At 36.4% G+C, this 15,004-nt stretch overlaps 1 protein-coding gene across 6 annotated transcripts in view; it reads right to left on the bottom strand.

Moving 5' to 3' along the window:
* UBR3 (ubiquitin protein ligase E3 component n-recognin 3) overlaps window positions 1–15,004 on the bottom strand; it is a 192,857-nt gene that overhangs the window by 16,072 nt on the left and 161,781 nt on the right. For all 6 annotated transcript variants that reach the window (XM_053665019.1, XM_053665021.1, XM_037140665.2 and 3 more), the window contains 3 exons: window positions 12,192–12,316; window positions 8,627–8,734; window positions 8,368–8,493 (listed from right to left, as the gene is read on the bottom strand). In XM_053665019.1, coding sequence (XP_053520994.1) covers window positions 8,368–8,493; window positions 8,627–8,734; window positions 12,192–12,316 — 359 coding nt within the window. The remainder of the gene's footprint in view (window positions 1–8,367; window positions 8,494–8,626; window positions 8,735–12,191; window positions 12,317–15,004) is intronic.

Here is a 15,004-nt window from a genome sequence, read left to right as displayed (position 1 = left end):
TTAAGTAGGAGAAAAGATAAGAGAATCATATAGGTTACTATAATTAGCCCTAATAGCAGAATAGCAGAAATAGCATTAGACTAAGACATTTAACTAAACTGCAGGCTTTCTGTTATCAGAACTCATACTAGGTACCATCCTCAATGATTTCCCAGGCTTAACAAAATGTTTAATTAAAAAACGTATTGTTAAACTCTAGAGTCTCCTAGCTATTAGAAATAATCACTGAGTTTATTAGTGAGATAGCTAAATATAGAAGAATGATGTTCAAAAATTTCAATTGGATTTTTACATTCAGCAACATATTAGAAAATATTTTTTAAATTGTTCCACTCACAATAAAAACAAACAAAAAACATGCACAGAAAAGCATTCTCTTTGGGGTAGGCACCACAAAAGGATGCTAATACTCCCACTGCTCAAAATAACACTGGACATGCATTAAGACAACAACAGAGTAATAAAGATTCTGGGAGCACTGGGGGTGTGGGCTTGGATGGAAGTAAAACACAGAAAACTATACTTGAACAACAATTAAAATAAATAAATTAATAAATAAAATAAAAAGATTTTAAGGGAAGGAACAATTTGTCATTTTCAGATGATATAATCATAATTCACAGAAATCTTAAGAATCAATAGGCAGGAACTTCTGCCAAGATGGAGGCGTAGGTGGAAGCACAGCGCTTTCTCACACACAACCAAGTTTAAAAACAACAAAGTTTTAGCAACAAAAACGCAGCCAAACCACAGAAAATTGAACTACACGGAAGTCTGACAACAAGAACCCTTCAGCCAAACCGGTAAGAGGGGCAGAGCCAGCAGCAGAGCAGGGTCAGGCAGGAAAGATCCACCGGACTGACCTGGGCACGTGACCCAGGTGCGCCAGCAGCCGTGAGCGGACCCCAGGTATGGAGAAGCGAGTGGACCCACTGAGGGCGCAAGGCAGTGGACCCACTGAGGGCTGATCGCAGTCACACATTTGTGTGCAGATAAACCAGTGAAGGAGCTACCACTGAGACAGTCCTTGCAGGGCCCAGTGGCAGGAAGCAGCAGAGGGAACCACCATTGTCCCTCTCTGACCCAGCCCCACATACAGCATCACAAGCCAGCAACCTAGGTGGCCCCACCCTGGTGAACACCTAAGGCTCCACTCCTCATACTTAACAGGCAAGAACAGATCAAAACATGGCTCAAGAACAACTCAGAGCCCCTGAGCCGATAAATCTAAGTGACCAAGAAACAGCCAAACTTTCAGATGCACAGTTCAAAACACTGGTGATCAGGATGCTCACATAACTGGTTGATTTTAGTCACAAATTAGAGGAACATATGAAAGCTAAACTAATTGAAATGAAGGGAAAAGCACAGGAAACCAATAGTGATGAAAAGGAAACAGGGACTCAAATCAAGGGAGTGAACCAGAAGGAAGGAAAAAATGACTAAACAGAAAAGAATGAAGAAACAAGAATTCAAAAAAATGAGGAGAGGCTTAGGAACCTTCAGGACATCTTTAAACGTTCCAACATCCGAATTATAGGGGTACCAGAAGGGGGAAAGGAACAGCCACCAGTGGAAAACTTATTTGAACAAATAATAAAAGAGAACTTTCCCAATCTGGCAAAGGAAATAGACTTCCAGAAAATCCAGGAAGCTCAGAGAGTCTCAAAGAAGTTGGACCCAAGAAGGAACACACCAAGGCACATCATCATTACATTAGCCAAGATTAAAATGAAGGAGAGAATCCTAGGAGCAGCAAGAGATAAGGGGACAGTCACCTACAAAGACTGTCAGACTGTCAGCTGATTTCTCAAAAGAGACCTTACAGGCAAGAAGGGGCTGGAAAGAGGTATTCCAAGTCATCAAATGCAAAGACCTACATTCAAGATTGCTCAATCCAGCAAAGCTTTCATTTAGAATGGAAGGACAGATAAAGTGCTTCTCAGATAAGATCAAATTCAAGGAGTTCATCATCACCAAGCCCTTATTATATGAAATGTTAAAGGGACTTACCTAAGAAATAGAAGATTAAAAAGATGAACAGTGAAAGGACAGCAAACTCACAGCTATTAACAACCACCCCTAAAACAAAAGCAAACTAAGAGGATAGCTAGATCAGGAGCAGAACCATAGAAATGAAGATCACATGGAGGGTTAGCAACAGGGGAGTGGGAGAAGGAAAAGGGGGGAGAAGGTACAGAAAATAAGTAGCATAGATGGTAGGTAGAAAATAGATAGGGAGGAGGGCAAGAATAGTATGGGAAATATAGAATCTAAAGAACTTGAGACATGTGGTCATAAACTCAAGGGGGGGAATGGTGGGGGAGGGGTGTGCAGGGGGGAGGGGAATGAAGGGGGAAATAGAACTGTAATGGCATAATTAATAAAATATATTTTAAAAATAAATAAAGTGAATTTCTCATAGAAAGAAAAAAAAGAATCGATAGGCAAATTATTAGAATGAGAGAGTTAAGCAAGTGGCCAGTCATGAGAACACACAAAAGTCAATAGTATTATTCTATACCAGCAAAAAGTAAACAGAGGATGTTACAGAAAATAAGATGTCATTTAAAGAGAAACTAGAACTATAAAGCCTCTAAAATTAGCTTTATACAGAATGCTCCAAACTTTAAGATGACAATTTTAAAATTCTATGAGAAGCATTAAAAGAAGACCTAAATAAGTGCACATATAAACTATGCTCAATGTTTTAAACCTATAAATCCAAAGCAAGTGCAATCTAACATCTTGTCGAATCTGGGAAGAAAATTTACAAATTGATTATAAAATGTATATATAAGAATACCACATATAGCTAACAAAAATAATTATAATAATTTAGCAAAAATAATGTTAGAAGGAAAAAAAGAAGGGGTACCTACCCTACCAGATATGTCTACAATAAAACCATAGTAATTAAAATAGCCTGTTACCAGTATAGAAGCAAATAGCTTCATAGTATAAAGAATCCAGAGACATAGAAACCTGTTAGTATCAAAAATCAGTGATAAAAAGTTAGATTACTTTATAAATACATTATTTTGTAAATAGCGAGAATGATACTGTCTCTTCTCAAATGGGAGGAAAAATTAGATCATCACTTCATACTTTACTATAAATTTCAGATTGAAAAATCTAGAGATAAAACTATAAAAATAATAGCAGAAAATACAAAATAACTTTATAATCTCAGATGGGAGAAGAATTTTTTAGGTAAGAGTCCAAAAGCCTAAATCATATGGAGAAAAATGGTAGGTCTGGCAACATTAAAATTAAATATGTTGTCCAACAAAGCTCAGTGTAGTCAAGCAAATGTCTATGAAAAGACACCTACAATGAGTAAAACTGACAAAACAGCAGCAAGATATTGAGAGCAAACCCAATTTTTAAAAATGATTGAAAAACAGGAATGGGAAATATACAAAGGAAATTTTAAATGGCTATAAGCATATAAACAGATAAGCAATTGCATTTATAATTAGATAAATGCAAATTAACCATAGCACCCATATACTTTGCACCCATGTGACTGGCAACTATTAGTGCACTGGATAACAAGAGTTGCTGAAAAGCACAGGACAAAAAATAAGAACCGTCATGCACTGCAAATAGAAATGTGAACTTTGCACAACCATTTCAGAAAGCAAACAGGCAGGACGCGTCATGTGGAACCAGCAATCCCATAACTAGGTACAGGAAGAACCTAGAGGAAGTTTAAAGTACAGGAGACATTAGGTTCATTGTGGCAGTTTACTTTTTCTGTGACGCAAAGGTCTAAATGTTCACTCATGAGGAGTAAGTAAAATGTGAAATGTATGTACACCTGAATACCACTCTACAGCAATAAGAAAATCATCTAGAGCTACATCATTAGATCTAAATGGTATAATATTTAGTGGAAAAAAGTAAGAGAGATTCAAGATTTATAGCACAACAGTTATGCAAATTAAACAAACACAAAACAACACATATGCAGTTTATACTGACATACACATTACTTCTGAGAAGTAACGGACAAGGTACCGCGCAGGGAACAGAGGCGTGGTAATAATACCAGAGGCACTATGCATGCATGGTATGCTGTGAGCTGACGAGTGTCATCAACTAAATTCCATGAAGATACACCTCCATCCCCCACCCTTCCTCTCAAAAATGAAAAGATAATTTCAGGCAAAGAAATGAACAATGGGGCCGATATAAATATTCTCAGATGAATGAGGTAAATTTTACCTTTAACTGATTAGCTTAAATATACCTTTATCCTTCAATTTCCTCACTATAAAATGAGAACCTATTTTATGGCCAGTTAATAAATAGCTGGTCATTATTAACTGCTTTTTTAAGTATCTTTGAGCAAATACAAAGTTTGGGAACCTTGGTTCTCACACTTATACCAGAAAATTGTTCAAGAAGTGATTTGCTTGGGGGAAGGGGGCTGAGATGGGAGTAAAAGACAGAAAACTGTACTTGAACAACAATTAAATTTTTTTTTTAAAAAGTGGTTTGTTCAAAAACACAATCCCCTTTTGTTTTTTTCCTGAGAGACACATGACTGATCATACAGGAATCAGCATGAAAGGGTTGCTGGGTAGAAATTGAGACTCACAATTTTGTTAGACAATCGAGACTTTTTTTTTTCATGAACATTTCGGTTAAGAACTAAACTGCTCGAGAACCAAGGTTTGACTGTAAATGTTTAGTCTTTTCCCCCAAATGAAACAAAGGGGAAAAAATGAATGATTCTTGAGTTCACTTTAAGAAATACAAAAAACACTTAAGGCAGGAGTGTCAAACCCACCAGGGGCCATATCAGCCTCATGGTTGCCTTCAAAGGGCCTGAATGTAATTTTAGGACTGTGTAAATGCAACTACTCCTTAACAGTTAAGTGAGAGCCTGGCGCTGCCACTTGGTAGAAACAAGGTGCCAACCAGATAAAACAAGGTGGAGGGTCGGATTCTGCCTGTGGGCCTTGTGTTTGCCACCTGTGACTTAATGAAAAACTGATGTATAAAGTTGCAAGTAGAATCAAAAAGAGAAATGGAATAAATTTTAATAAAATGCTTTTGGATAAAAGCAGGAGACGAACAGGTGAAATGAAATACTCTAAATGAAAAAGTGACAAAAAGAAAAAAATCAAATCCACAAAAGTTAAAGTATGTTTAACAGTCACTTATCTATATCATATCGTGATTAACAGAAACAAAAAGCCAAAGTAAGTACAGTGTAAGAGCAAGCAAATATCTGTATATATTTACATAGTACATATATTTACATATTTTAATCATACATATCTATATATACATAGTATATATGTATTTAAAAACAAAAAAGATTACCCAGATGAAAGAAATAAACAAAAAGAGAGCAAACTTCTTTCTAAAGTTGTAATCTTACTTTTCTCACTTCGGTTGAATATATCCATTTAAATTGTCTAACCAATCCCTCACCTTGAATATATACAACATACTTTCATTCAAGAACCCCACAAACCTGGTCCATATTCCCTCCTTCTGTTAACTGTACCACAAAGGTTCAAGCCTCCCAGGCAAAAAACCCAAGTACAGCACTACTCTTCTCCCTTGACCCTCGCATGTCCAACGAGCTGTCAAATCCTATTCCATCTCTGAGGCCTCTAATCATTCCCTATCCCCTTCTATTTCTAGTACAGTCAAACCTCAGTTCTCAAATGCCTCCCATCTCAAACAATTCGGTTCTGAACAGCCCCTTCTGTTCCCAGTCCTTCCAATTCCTCACACCCCACAATCTATCTTATATCAGAATGAAGTTTTATCTGAAATAAGATTTGAATTATGTCACATTCTTGTCCAAAATCTTTCAATGCTCATGGATGTGAGGGCAATCTGGCTGCGACGTCTGTCACCCCATTGATCGCCAGGGTTGATTCTGCTGATCTGGCTGGCTAGGCAGGTGTCCCCTTCCTCCCTCACCGATCCATGTGTGTCCCTCCCGAAGCTGCATGCTCGGTCGAAGAGGACGACCTTCCCAACTAGAGGAGAGAGCCGCTATTCGGTCAAGGGTATACGAGTAGCTGCGCTCCCCTGCTAGAACCTCCAAACAAGCTCTCAAAACCTTTCAATGCTCCAATTCTCTTATGTGAAGTTCAAAACCCACTACCACTTCACTATAATCCATCTTTCTGATACTGTTCTACACTACTTCTTTTCACACACCCTTGCTGACGCACTTCTTCCTTGGTCTAAACCCATCTGAGGTTCCACCATGGGTACCACTGTGCACTGAACCCCAGGCCAAATTTCAGTGTTCTGTTCAAGAGTTTCTGCCTCCACGTGTTTTGTAACCTTTGATAGAAGAATACCTTCCAATAAAAACACATGAAAAAATAAACCTAAGGTAAAAAGCACATAAGAAACAACAATCTATGACTTAAAACGTGAGGAAAGAAAAAGTGATGAAGTAGTTGACTTTGATCTCCATGCTGGAGGATGTTCCTATGCCTCCTCATATGATAAAGAAAAGAAATACACTTCTTCTAAGTTAAAATTTAAAACTAAATAATTATGAAAGAAAATAACTAATAGGTGGTTTTTTATAAGGAGGTAGAGGTAAGAGGGATAAAAAAGTATTTAATGAAATAATGGCCAAATTTTTTCTAGGTTGATAAAAACTACAAACCCATAGATGTAAAAAAGCTCAGTTACTGTAAACAGAGGAAACAGACCCATCACTGGAATTCTCAACAATGTTAACATGCTAACATTGTAATATTACAGCATCAATTCTTCAGTTAAGATGACAGTTTTAAATTAATATTTAGAGTTGATGCAGCTCTCCCCAAAAGGGAAACAAACATCCCAACAGGATTTGTTTTTTGGTAGAAATTTCCAGGCTGATTTTAAAAATTATGAAAATGCAATGAATAGGCAAAACTACTTTGAAAAAGAAGACAAATTTTGAGGAGTTACATTGTGTGACTTCAAGTCTTACTATAGAAGTCTGGTAATTACTTGGAGTTCTAGGCAAGATCTCATTTGAAAGAAAGGCTCTACTGATAAAGCATGTTTGAAAACTCCAGAGGCAGTGTCCTGGGCCCCAGGGGAAGGGACAGATTAAAGGAAGGAGTGATGAGGCACATCAAACTGTGCTGCAATAGAAGGTGGTATTGGTGGGAAAATAACAGATTTTACAGGGTTAAAGAGTGAGTGGAAAGTAAATGTAGGCAGCTAGTACAGACAATTAGAAATAGAAAGGAAGGGCACAGAGAAATGGCCTGGTTAGGCAGCCCCTTTCTCGTGCCCACACTCACTATCATTAATCCTAGGGACGACTTCTTGAGTTAAAGGTACTTTGATTAAAGACGCAGTCTTCCAGTGAGTTACTTGATTTGACACGACCTAGACCCCACAGGTCTCTCACCTTTATCCATCCTTCTAGTGACTACAGAACAGCTTACAGACAACCCTTGATGTATGGCTGGTTAAGTCACTGTTATCTATTTTAGAAATATTTATATTTTTCAAATCACTTTGGCTTTCCAGTGTCTGAATTACTGTTAAAAAAGAAAAACCACACTGCCTAACTTAATCCCTACTTGCTATTTAAGGAGATATTCCCAGGATATTGGTGCAATACAGTGACATGAAGAATTTTTGAATATATTAATTCATTCAATATTTTATAAATCAAAATATAAAATTTGGGGGACAAGTCTGCAGAATTTATCTCAAATCACTTCATAAAAACCAAAGAATTCAAACTATTTAATGTAATGGGAGGAAAAAAACAATTCTATCTTAATTGTGATATACTTCAGGCTTCAAAGACCATAACTATAAGTATCTTAACTGCCACATCAAACTCACTGAAAATGAATGGCGGATAATACCAGAAATATAATCCGATCAGCAGTGTTTGCTTTACTTACCTGCTGCCTTCCTCCCTGTCACTTTCTTGCCAACTCACATTGACCAACAGTTTTAAGAAATAGATTAAACCAGTGATAATCATTTTATCCAAGTTTTAATATAACCAGCCACAAATCGAAATTTTGCTCTTCTCAAATTATAGAAATGCCATCATATCTTCAAATAGCCAGCTTTCAAACCAATTTAAGTTTTAAAAGGATATTAAAAGCAGATAATTACTAATAAATATATCAATAGAGATACTAAAAAATAATACCAATATGAACACTATAATCCTGTTAAAGTATTGGGCATTTATTATCACTGATCTAATCCAAAACTGCTCAAACACCAAGTATAATATAACATTATAAAAATGAGTGGATACTAATAAATATAAAAAATAATAATAGTAAATATTCTAAATATTTATTCCTTTGAGTTAGACTAAACAAGGCTCCCCAATCTCTACCCAAATTATACCTGGCAGCTGGGTAAATCTTCCCCAAAAAGGTGATGCTGAAGAAGGCTGGTGATTCGGAGGAAAGGTAAGCAGAAGTCCTGTAAGTATTTTTCCATGGATTCGGGAGACCAAGAAATAGGACTAACCTACAGTTACAGAAAGAAAAGTTGAACAATTCATTCTATAAGAGACATAGCCTCAAAAATTGTATTCATAATGGCAACAAAGTCTAAGTTTTTAACTAAATAACCGCCACATCTGATCTTAGAAAGAGCATACCATTGTACACTCCTGAGTTCCTTCTTCATGGTATAACTTTCCTTTAGATAGCTCACTTATCACAAAGCTCAGTAATACTTTATAAGACTTTTCAGCATCACACGTATTCTAGAAAAAAATAAAAATATTAGTTTTCTGGTCACTGAATTTACAACAAACCAACACTGAAAGAGTGCTTCTTAATGAGTACAGTATAATTACAATTACATTTTTTTCAAGTAATTCCTCAAAACCTGTACACAACAATATATCCGAATTCACAATATAATTGGGTAATTAAATATGTCTTTAAAAGACAGCATATGAATTATGTAATATATGTATAAACAAACTTGTAAATCATAGATTTTTATCCAGTAATTCCCACTCCTGGAAATTTCTCCTAAAAAATAATCCAAAATTTAAAAATACCTACACACCTAAGACAGTCAGTACAGCACTAACAAGAATTGAGTACATGCTGTGGAATATAACTTGACCCTGAATTTTTAAGGCACTGGTAGCCTAGACCACAGAGTTGGTTATTTGATGACATTCAGTCTTTCCTATAGTCCCTCACTGTTCCACACATTATTGTGTTCTTTAACTAGACCGTGAATTCCAAAATGTCGGGGACTGTGCTTTGTATTTTGCATGTATCCCTTTCCATAATAAAAACCTGAGCAATAAACACCCAATTGATGAAATTTATTTTCAGTCTTATAACTTCCCTTGATGTGTCTCTTTTGATAATCAATTCTCTGCATTATCCTGAAATCACTCCTCTATCTTTTCTGCCATGTTCACTCAGCCATACAATATTTTTGTGCCCTGATTTTTAACTATAAACACATCTGCATTATTGTATGTGTTTATACAATAATGCCTTAATTGTGCTTTAATACAATTGTGCTTTAATTAAAAATCAGGTCCCTTGGCTAAACACTTCTCAAATTAGAAACAAAGAATATTAGGTAAGACAATAATTTCATATATAAGAAAGCCTTAGTAAAGCATATTTTATATACATAATATTTGAATAAGCCTAAGAGTATGCTCATAAGGCTTAAGAAGATTTCTGAGACCATGGATGAAAGACCTGGAATCTAGATGGGAAGAACTCTACGAGAGAGGTGAAAAAGGCATGTGGGTTAAACGAAGGCAAGAATCAAGGGCTGAAAGATGCAACAAATGCTGTGTTGGGTAGATGCTTTGTCTGAATTGTAGTGCTGCTTTATTTAACATTTTGTCATGACAGACCCCTTGAGAACATGCTATGGTCCTACTCCCCAGCCAAACAGAACAAAGGAAAAGGACCCCAGATTAAGAAAGTCTGATATAAAGTCTCTTTTAACAGCTATTCCCAAGAACTAAAAAAAAAACCACCACAATTAATACTAACTGTAATGATTTTTCCAACACAACTCAACTTCATTATCAAATTAACTCTGCTATCCTTTTAGAAAAAATACATATTTCTATTGTCCTAGGGCAGATTAGGTCTGGCAAAAACCTGTTTTCACTGAAATGACCATACCTGAGAATAGAATCATAGGGATGGAATAAATAAGACTCAAGGAAGAAAGAAAAGAAGAAAAGGGATGAGAAGAAGCAAAGGAAATGAGTAAAAAGGAGAAATGAATGATATAGAAATCTAAACAGTTACAGAAGTCACAATGATATACTTCATTACTCATAAATAGAGTTGTTGCTAACATTTACAATATGCTACATATCTAAATGTTTAGATCAACTGCAGGAAAAGCTAATAATAGAGCAAAAACAGAACAACCTACAGAATACTATAATTTTTGTTTCATCCACTAAAATTTATGTTGCTATAAACTTATAATTTAAGTTCTGATAAGAATTTGATTCATATTAAATATTTTATTATTTTTAAAATAGCTAACATTTATCTAATCAAGAAAGAAAATTAATAGAAGTTACCTAAAGTTCAAGTTCCTTCCATCACAGATTTACAATTGTGTTATATTCTGTCTTAAGGTCTCATTTTTGCAGTTTGATGAATAGTTTAGAACCAAATTATAACAGGAAATGTTTGAAACATGTAATTTTTCATTGAAACAGTTTACTAAGAATACATAAACAATGACAGCATAGAAACCTAATGTGTTTGATTTGAATACTAACAATACAAAATACCAGATTTAAGTGTGTTCAGAGAATTGAAAGGATGTTTAGAAAAAAAGAAAGATAACTGCAGAATGAAAAATTATCCAAGAATCAACTAGGAACATAGAGGGAAAAATCACTGCAGGAAGAGACCAAATTCCACTTTGAGAACTTAAAATAACAGAAGTTTAGAAAGAGAGGCACTCATATAAATCACATATTCCAAATTCTCATTTACCTTTGAGAAAGCTGAAGTTCAGAGAGTTTTTATGTCTTGACTAAAAAAGTAATATCTCCATTTAGTGGTAGGAGCTTGGCCTAGTACTCAGGTTCACTGGCCAACCACCCATGTCCCTAATTAAGACATAATGAACTTTATGATGATATCACATAATCATGATTTGAGAGTAAACTGGTGATTAAAGTGAAGGATATGTTGAATGCATTTCACGTATTTATAATTAGTTTTCTATCCATTAATATAAGTATATATGATCTTAACAAACTATTCAATGAGGTATAAAACCTCTTTAACAGTTTATAAGCCAATCAAAAGGTTTATTTTATACTATACCTATAATTTTTTCTACTAACTTCCCCAAATAAGTATTAAAGTAATTTTCTTATTTTAAACTATCTCTAAGCCAAACCACTCAGTCAATTAGTTCTGTGATTCTATAGTATCCCATGTGTTCTCAAGCCACTGAAAATACTCAACATTTAACCAGACCTGCATAATTTTTCTAAATTGTATACATAATTTTAACTAAACAGAACTCCTTTAAATTTGCTAAGAACTTACATGTATTCTAATGTGGGAAAAAAGCGGAAAAAGGCACAATTAAGAAAAGGTTAAAGTTTTTTTTAGGGTTAGTATATTTTATTTTTAAGCCTATAAAACACCTGACAGGCAAACTTGCAATCCCAATAATAAACAAAATCTAATACACTAAACTTATAAGTACAGTAATCAAGTTATCTCAAACATATCAGTAGTATTTACACAATACATTTCCGATGTGTCTTTCACCTTAGGATTTTTACATTTAAAACTGATGAGTGAAAAGCCATCTCAGGATTGCGACTGGGCATATGGACAAGAAGACAAAAAGATGACAGGTAAGTAAAATAGGAAAGTCTGCAGGCATTTTTACTTCCTCGTGTGTGAGTACAATATTTGTAACTTCTCTAAGTTTAAGTCTTACAGCAAAAACAAAACAAAGTTTTCCATATGTAACAGGATAATGGCCAAGGTTTAGATATGGATGCAGAAGACGTCATTGTACAAGAGAAACATTTTTAACTTTTTTAACCTGAAGGTGTTCCATTTTTAATTAAAATACTATTAATAACTCATTTTGTCTTTCAAACACCTAATGTCATTCACTCACACGTCAATTTAAATGAGTTTGCCCGAGTACTAAACGGCAAGCTCGGACGAGACGCTGACCTTTTTGAGAGCTCCTGTGTGTTTCCAGGCCGACCTATCTTCTTCACTGCATTTCACTGAAAGTGCCGTGAGGGCTTGTGTGTACAGCAGAGTAAAGAGCACCTTTACAATGCAGGTGAAGTGGTCTACAAGAAAAGAAAAGACTGTTATTTTGGGGGGACCTAGACATTGTATACTCATAAAATGTCTGCCATTTTACCTGCAGATATTCTCACAAATACCTGCCTTTCCTTGAATGTGTAATTGATTTTTGTTGAATTAGTCAATAAAATGAGGTTGCAATATGATGATGTATTTTCTACTCAATAGATCTGAAATTATGAAAGCAAAGTTCCTTTATTCATCCCCTGAACACATAAATGAGAGGCATTTAGCACAGTGGAAGCTGTGCTGTGTTTTGGAAGACCAGAGTGCTAATGCCAGTCGACCTTGGAACAGCTGTGCAACCTTGGCAAATCCCCTTACAGGACATCCCATGCTCAACGTCTGGGAGTCTGAGTGCTTAAAACCAACTTCATCTACTTCTAACAGGAAGTACATCCTATAAATAATATGGTAACATAATGTAATACAACATAGTACAATATAATACAGAACTTCTAAAATAAAATTTAAAAAAAGAAATCCCAGTATTTAGGTACTCTGAGTTTTAAAACTCAACAAAAACTGCATCAGTGCAAAAACAGTAGTAACAAAAATGTAAAATGTCTGGTATGTATTATGTACTCTATAAGTAGTGGCTTAATCATCATAATTAATATTTACAAATGCCTAATAACAGAAAATGTCCTCAAATGTCTCATTCAATCCTCACAACAGTTTCAATTGGAAAACTAAGTTTCAAAATGATGTGCCAGTAGTAACAAAGCAAGTAAGTACCCAGGTATTTGAATCCATGCACATCATTCAGATTCAGTAGGCCTTCTATTTCTGCTGTTCCCCTGTAAATGGGTGTACCATTTAATTAGAAACCATTAAGTTCAGAAACTTGTAGATATTCTTGATACTTTCCTGGTTTTTTCTCCCCACATTAAAACAACCTCCTAATCCTGCCAATTCTACTTTAAAAATATCTGACAAGTCAGTGCCAACACCCTGGACCAAGCTCCAACCCTTCCTTGCCTGGACCTCAAATCTCAGCCTAAGTAGTTGTGTTGGGGTCCCCAAGGCCACTTCCAGGTTTGACGATTCACTAGGACTCAAAGGACTCAGTATATAGGCCTATGATTTATTAAAGCAAAAGGATACAAAGTAAAACCCACAAAGGGAAAAGGCTCATTGGGTGAAGCCCCAGAGGAAACTTTCAGAGTCCTCTCCCAGTAGGCCACACAGGATATGCGTAATTCCCCAGCCATGCACTGTGACAGCCTGTGTGAAGTATCTACCATGAAAGCTCATTAAGAGACAGTGTCCAACACTTTCACTGGGAGCCAGTCACAGAGCCAGCCTCTGCCTAGTACCCGCCAAATTTCTTGACTCCCGGAAGGAAAGCAGGAATGCACAGCATAAGTGTCTGTACAGTTTAGTGTCACAGTGAGCCACTCCTTTCAGTGCTAGGGAGGTGGAAATCCAAACTCAAGTCTCCAGATGCCAGTCGAGCACCAACTCACACACAGGCCTTCTATGGTAAATCTTTTCTGCACAGTGGCTTACCCTCATCACCTCCTAGACCCCTGCCATCTACTTTTTAAATTACACAGACTGATCTTTTTAAAAGAAGTATTTGGCACTTTCCACTGGGTCTCAGTATAGGCTAAAGCTCTTTCCACCCTCACAGCCTGGCTAACTCTCAATAGTCCGGTGACATCTTAAAAGTCACTACCTAAGGAAAACTGTCTTTGATTTTAAATTGTGTGTGTTTGTGTGTACTCACTGCCTCTCAGCCATGTTGATGTGGTAGGGTAGAAACTTGACAGAAACTGAGCCAATCAGAATACAGGGAAGGTACACAAGTAAAAATGAGTCTGGAGGTACCAGAGGTCATGTTCCTGGGCTACAGCAGAGACTGTCTAAAGCAAGATTGAATGAAGCAGGTCCAAAGAGAGACCCAAGAGGGCAAGAACCCTCCCAGCCTCAAGCTCTAGTTCTGGTCATCCCTAAGACTACCCCCAATTCCTACAGTTTGGTCACCTGAGTCTATCAGTGCTCTTCCTTTGTCCTTATAAGCTATCTCCAAGTAGATTCTAAATAGCCTAAATAGTAGATTCCACCAGAACACAGACTTACAGTCTGAATAGGGAAAAACAGACAGATGGCTGCAGGCATGTTCATGGTGTAATGGGAGCAAATGAGAGGAGGAACTAATACAGGCCAAAGACAGGGCACAGAAAAAAGATAAAAGCTCCTGCCCCAAGAGAGTTAGTCTTGAATGATGAAGAGAAATAAGCCATAATAAGAAAGGCAGAGATGAGAGAGAGAGAAGGGGCAGAGGAAGCCATTTGTATAAGGATCACAAAAAAAGGCCTAAGACTTATAAGAACAGAAAACTGTCCAGGGCAACTAGACTACAAGTGGTGATTCGTGAGAGATGAAGCTAGAAAGCACTGTTTACACTGACCACCAAAGGCTGCAAACCAGAAGCCACTTGTCTGAATATAGCATGCAGAAATGTTTGGTTTGCCTTTAGCCTTCTTGGTTTGGTTTGGTTTTGTTACTGTTACAAGAACTATCGCATTGTGTTACTTTTACAAGAAAGAGGATACTTCTCACTAAAGTCCAGAATCTCACTTACTCTTGAAAAACAGGGAGATCTGGCACAGACATATCAAGAACAGTCTGACAGCTGTAGGGGGTAGGGAGCTGGGTGGGGGTTG

Source organism: Artibeus jamaicensis, unplaced genomic scaffold (genome assembly GCF_021234435.1).
Source record: "Artibeus jamaicensis isolate MK-2021 breed Jamaican fruit bat unplaced genomic scaffold, CSHL_Jam_final contig_391, whole genome shotgun sequence".
Taxonomy (NCBI): domain Eukaryota; kingdom Metazoa; phylum Chordata; class Mammalia; order Chiroptera; family Phyllostomidae; genus Artibeus; species Artibeus jamaicensis.
Note: the sequence above shows the minus strand (reverse complement) of the source record. Positions and strands in the feature narration are given on the sequence as shown.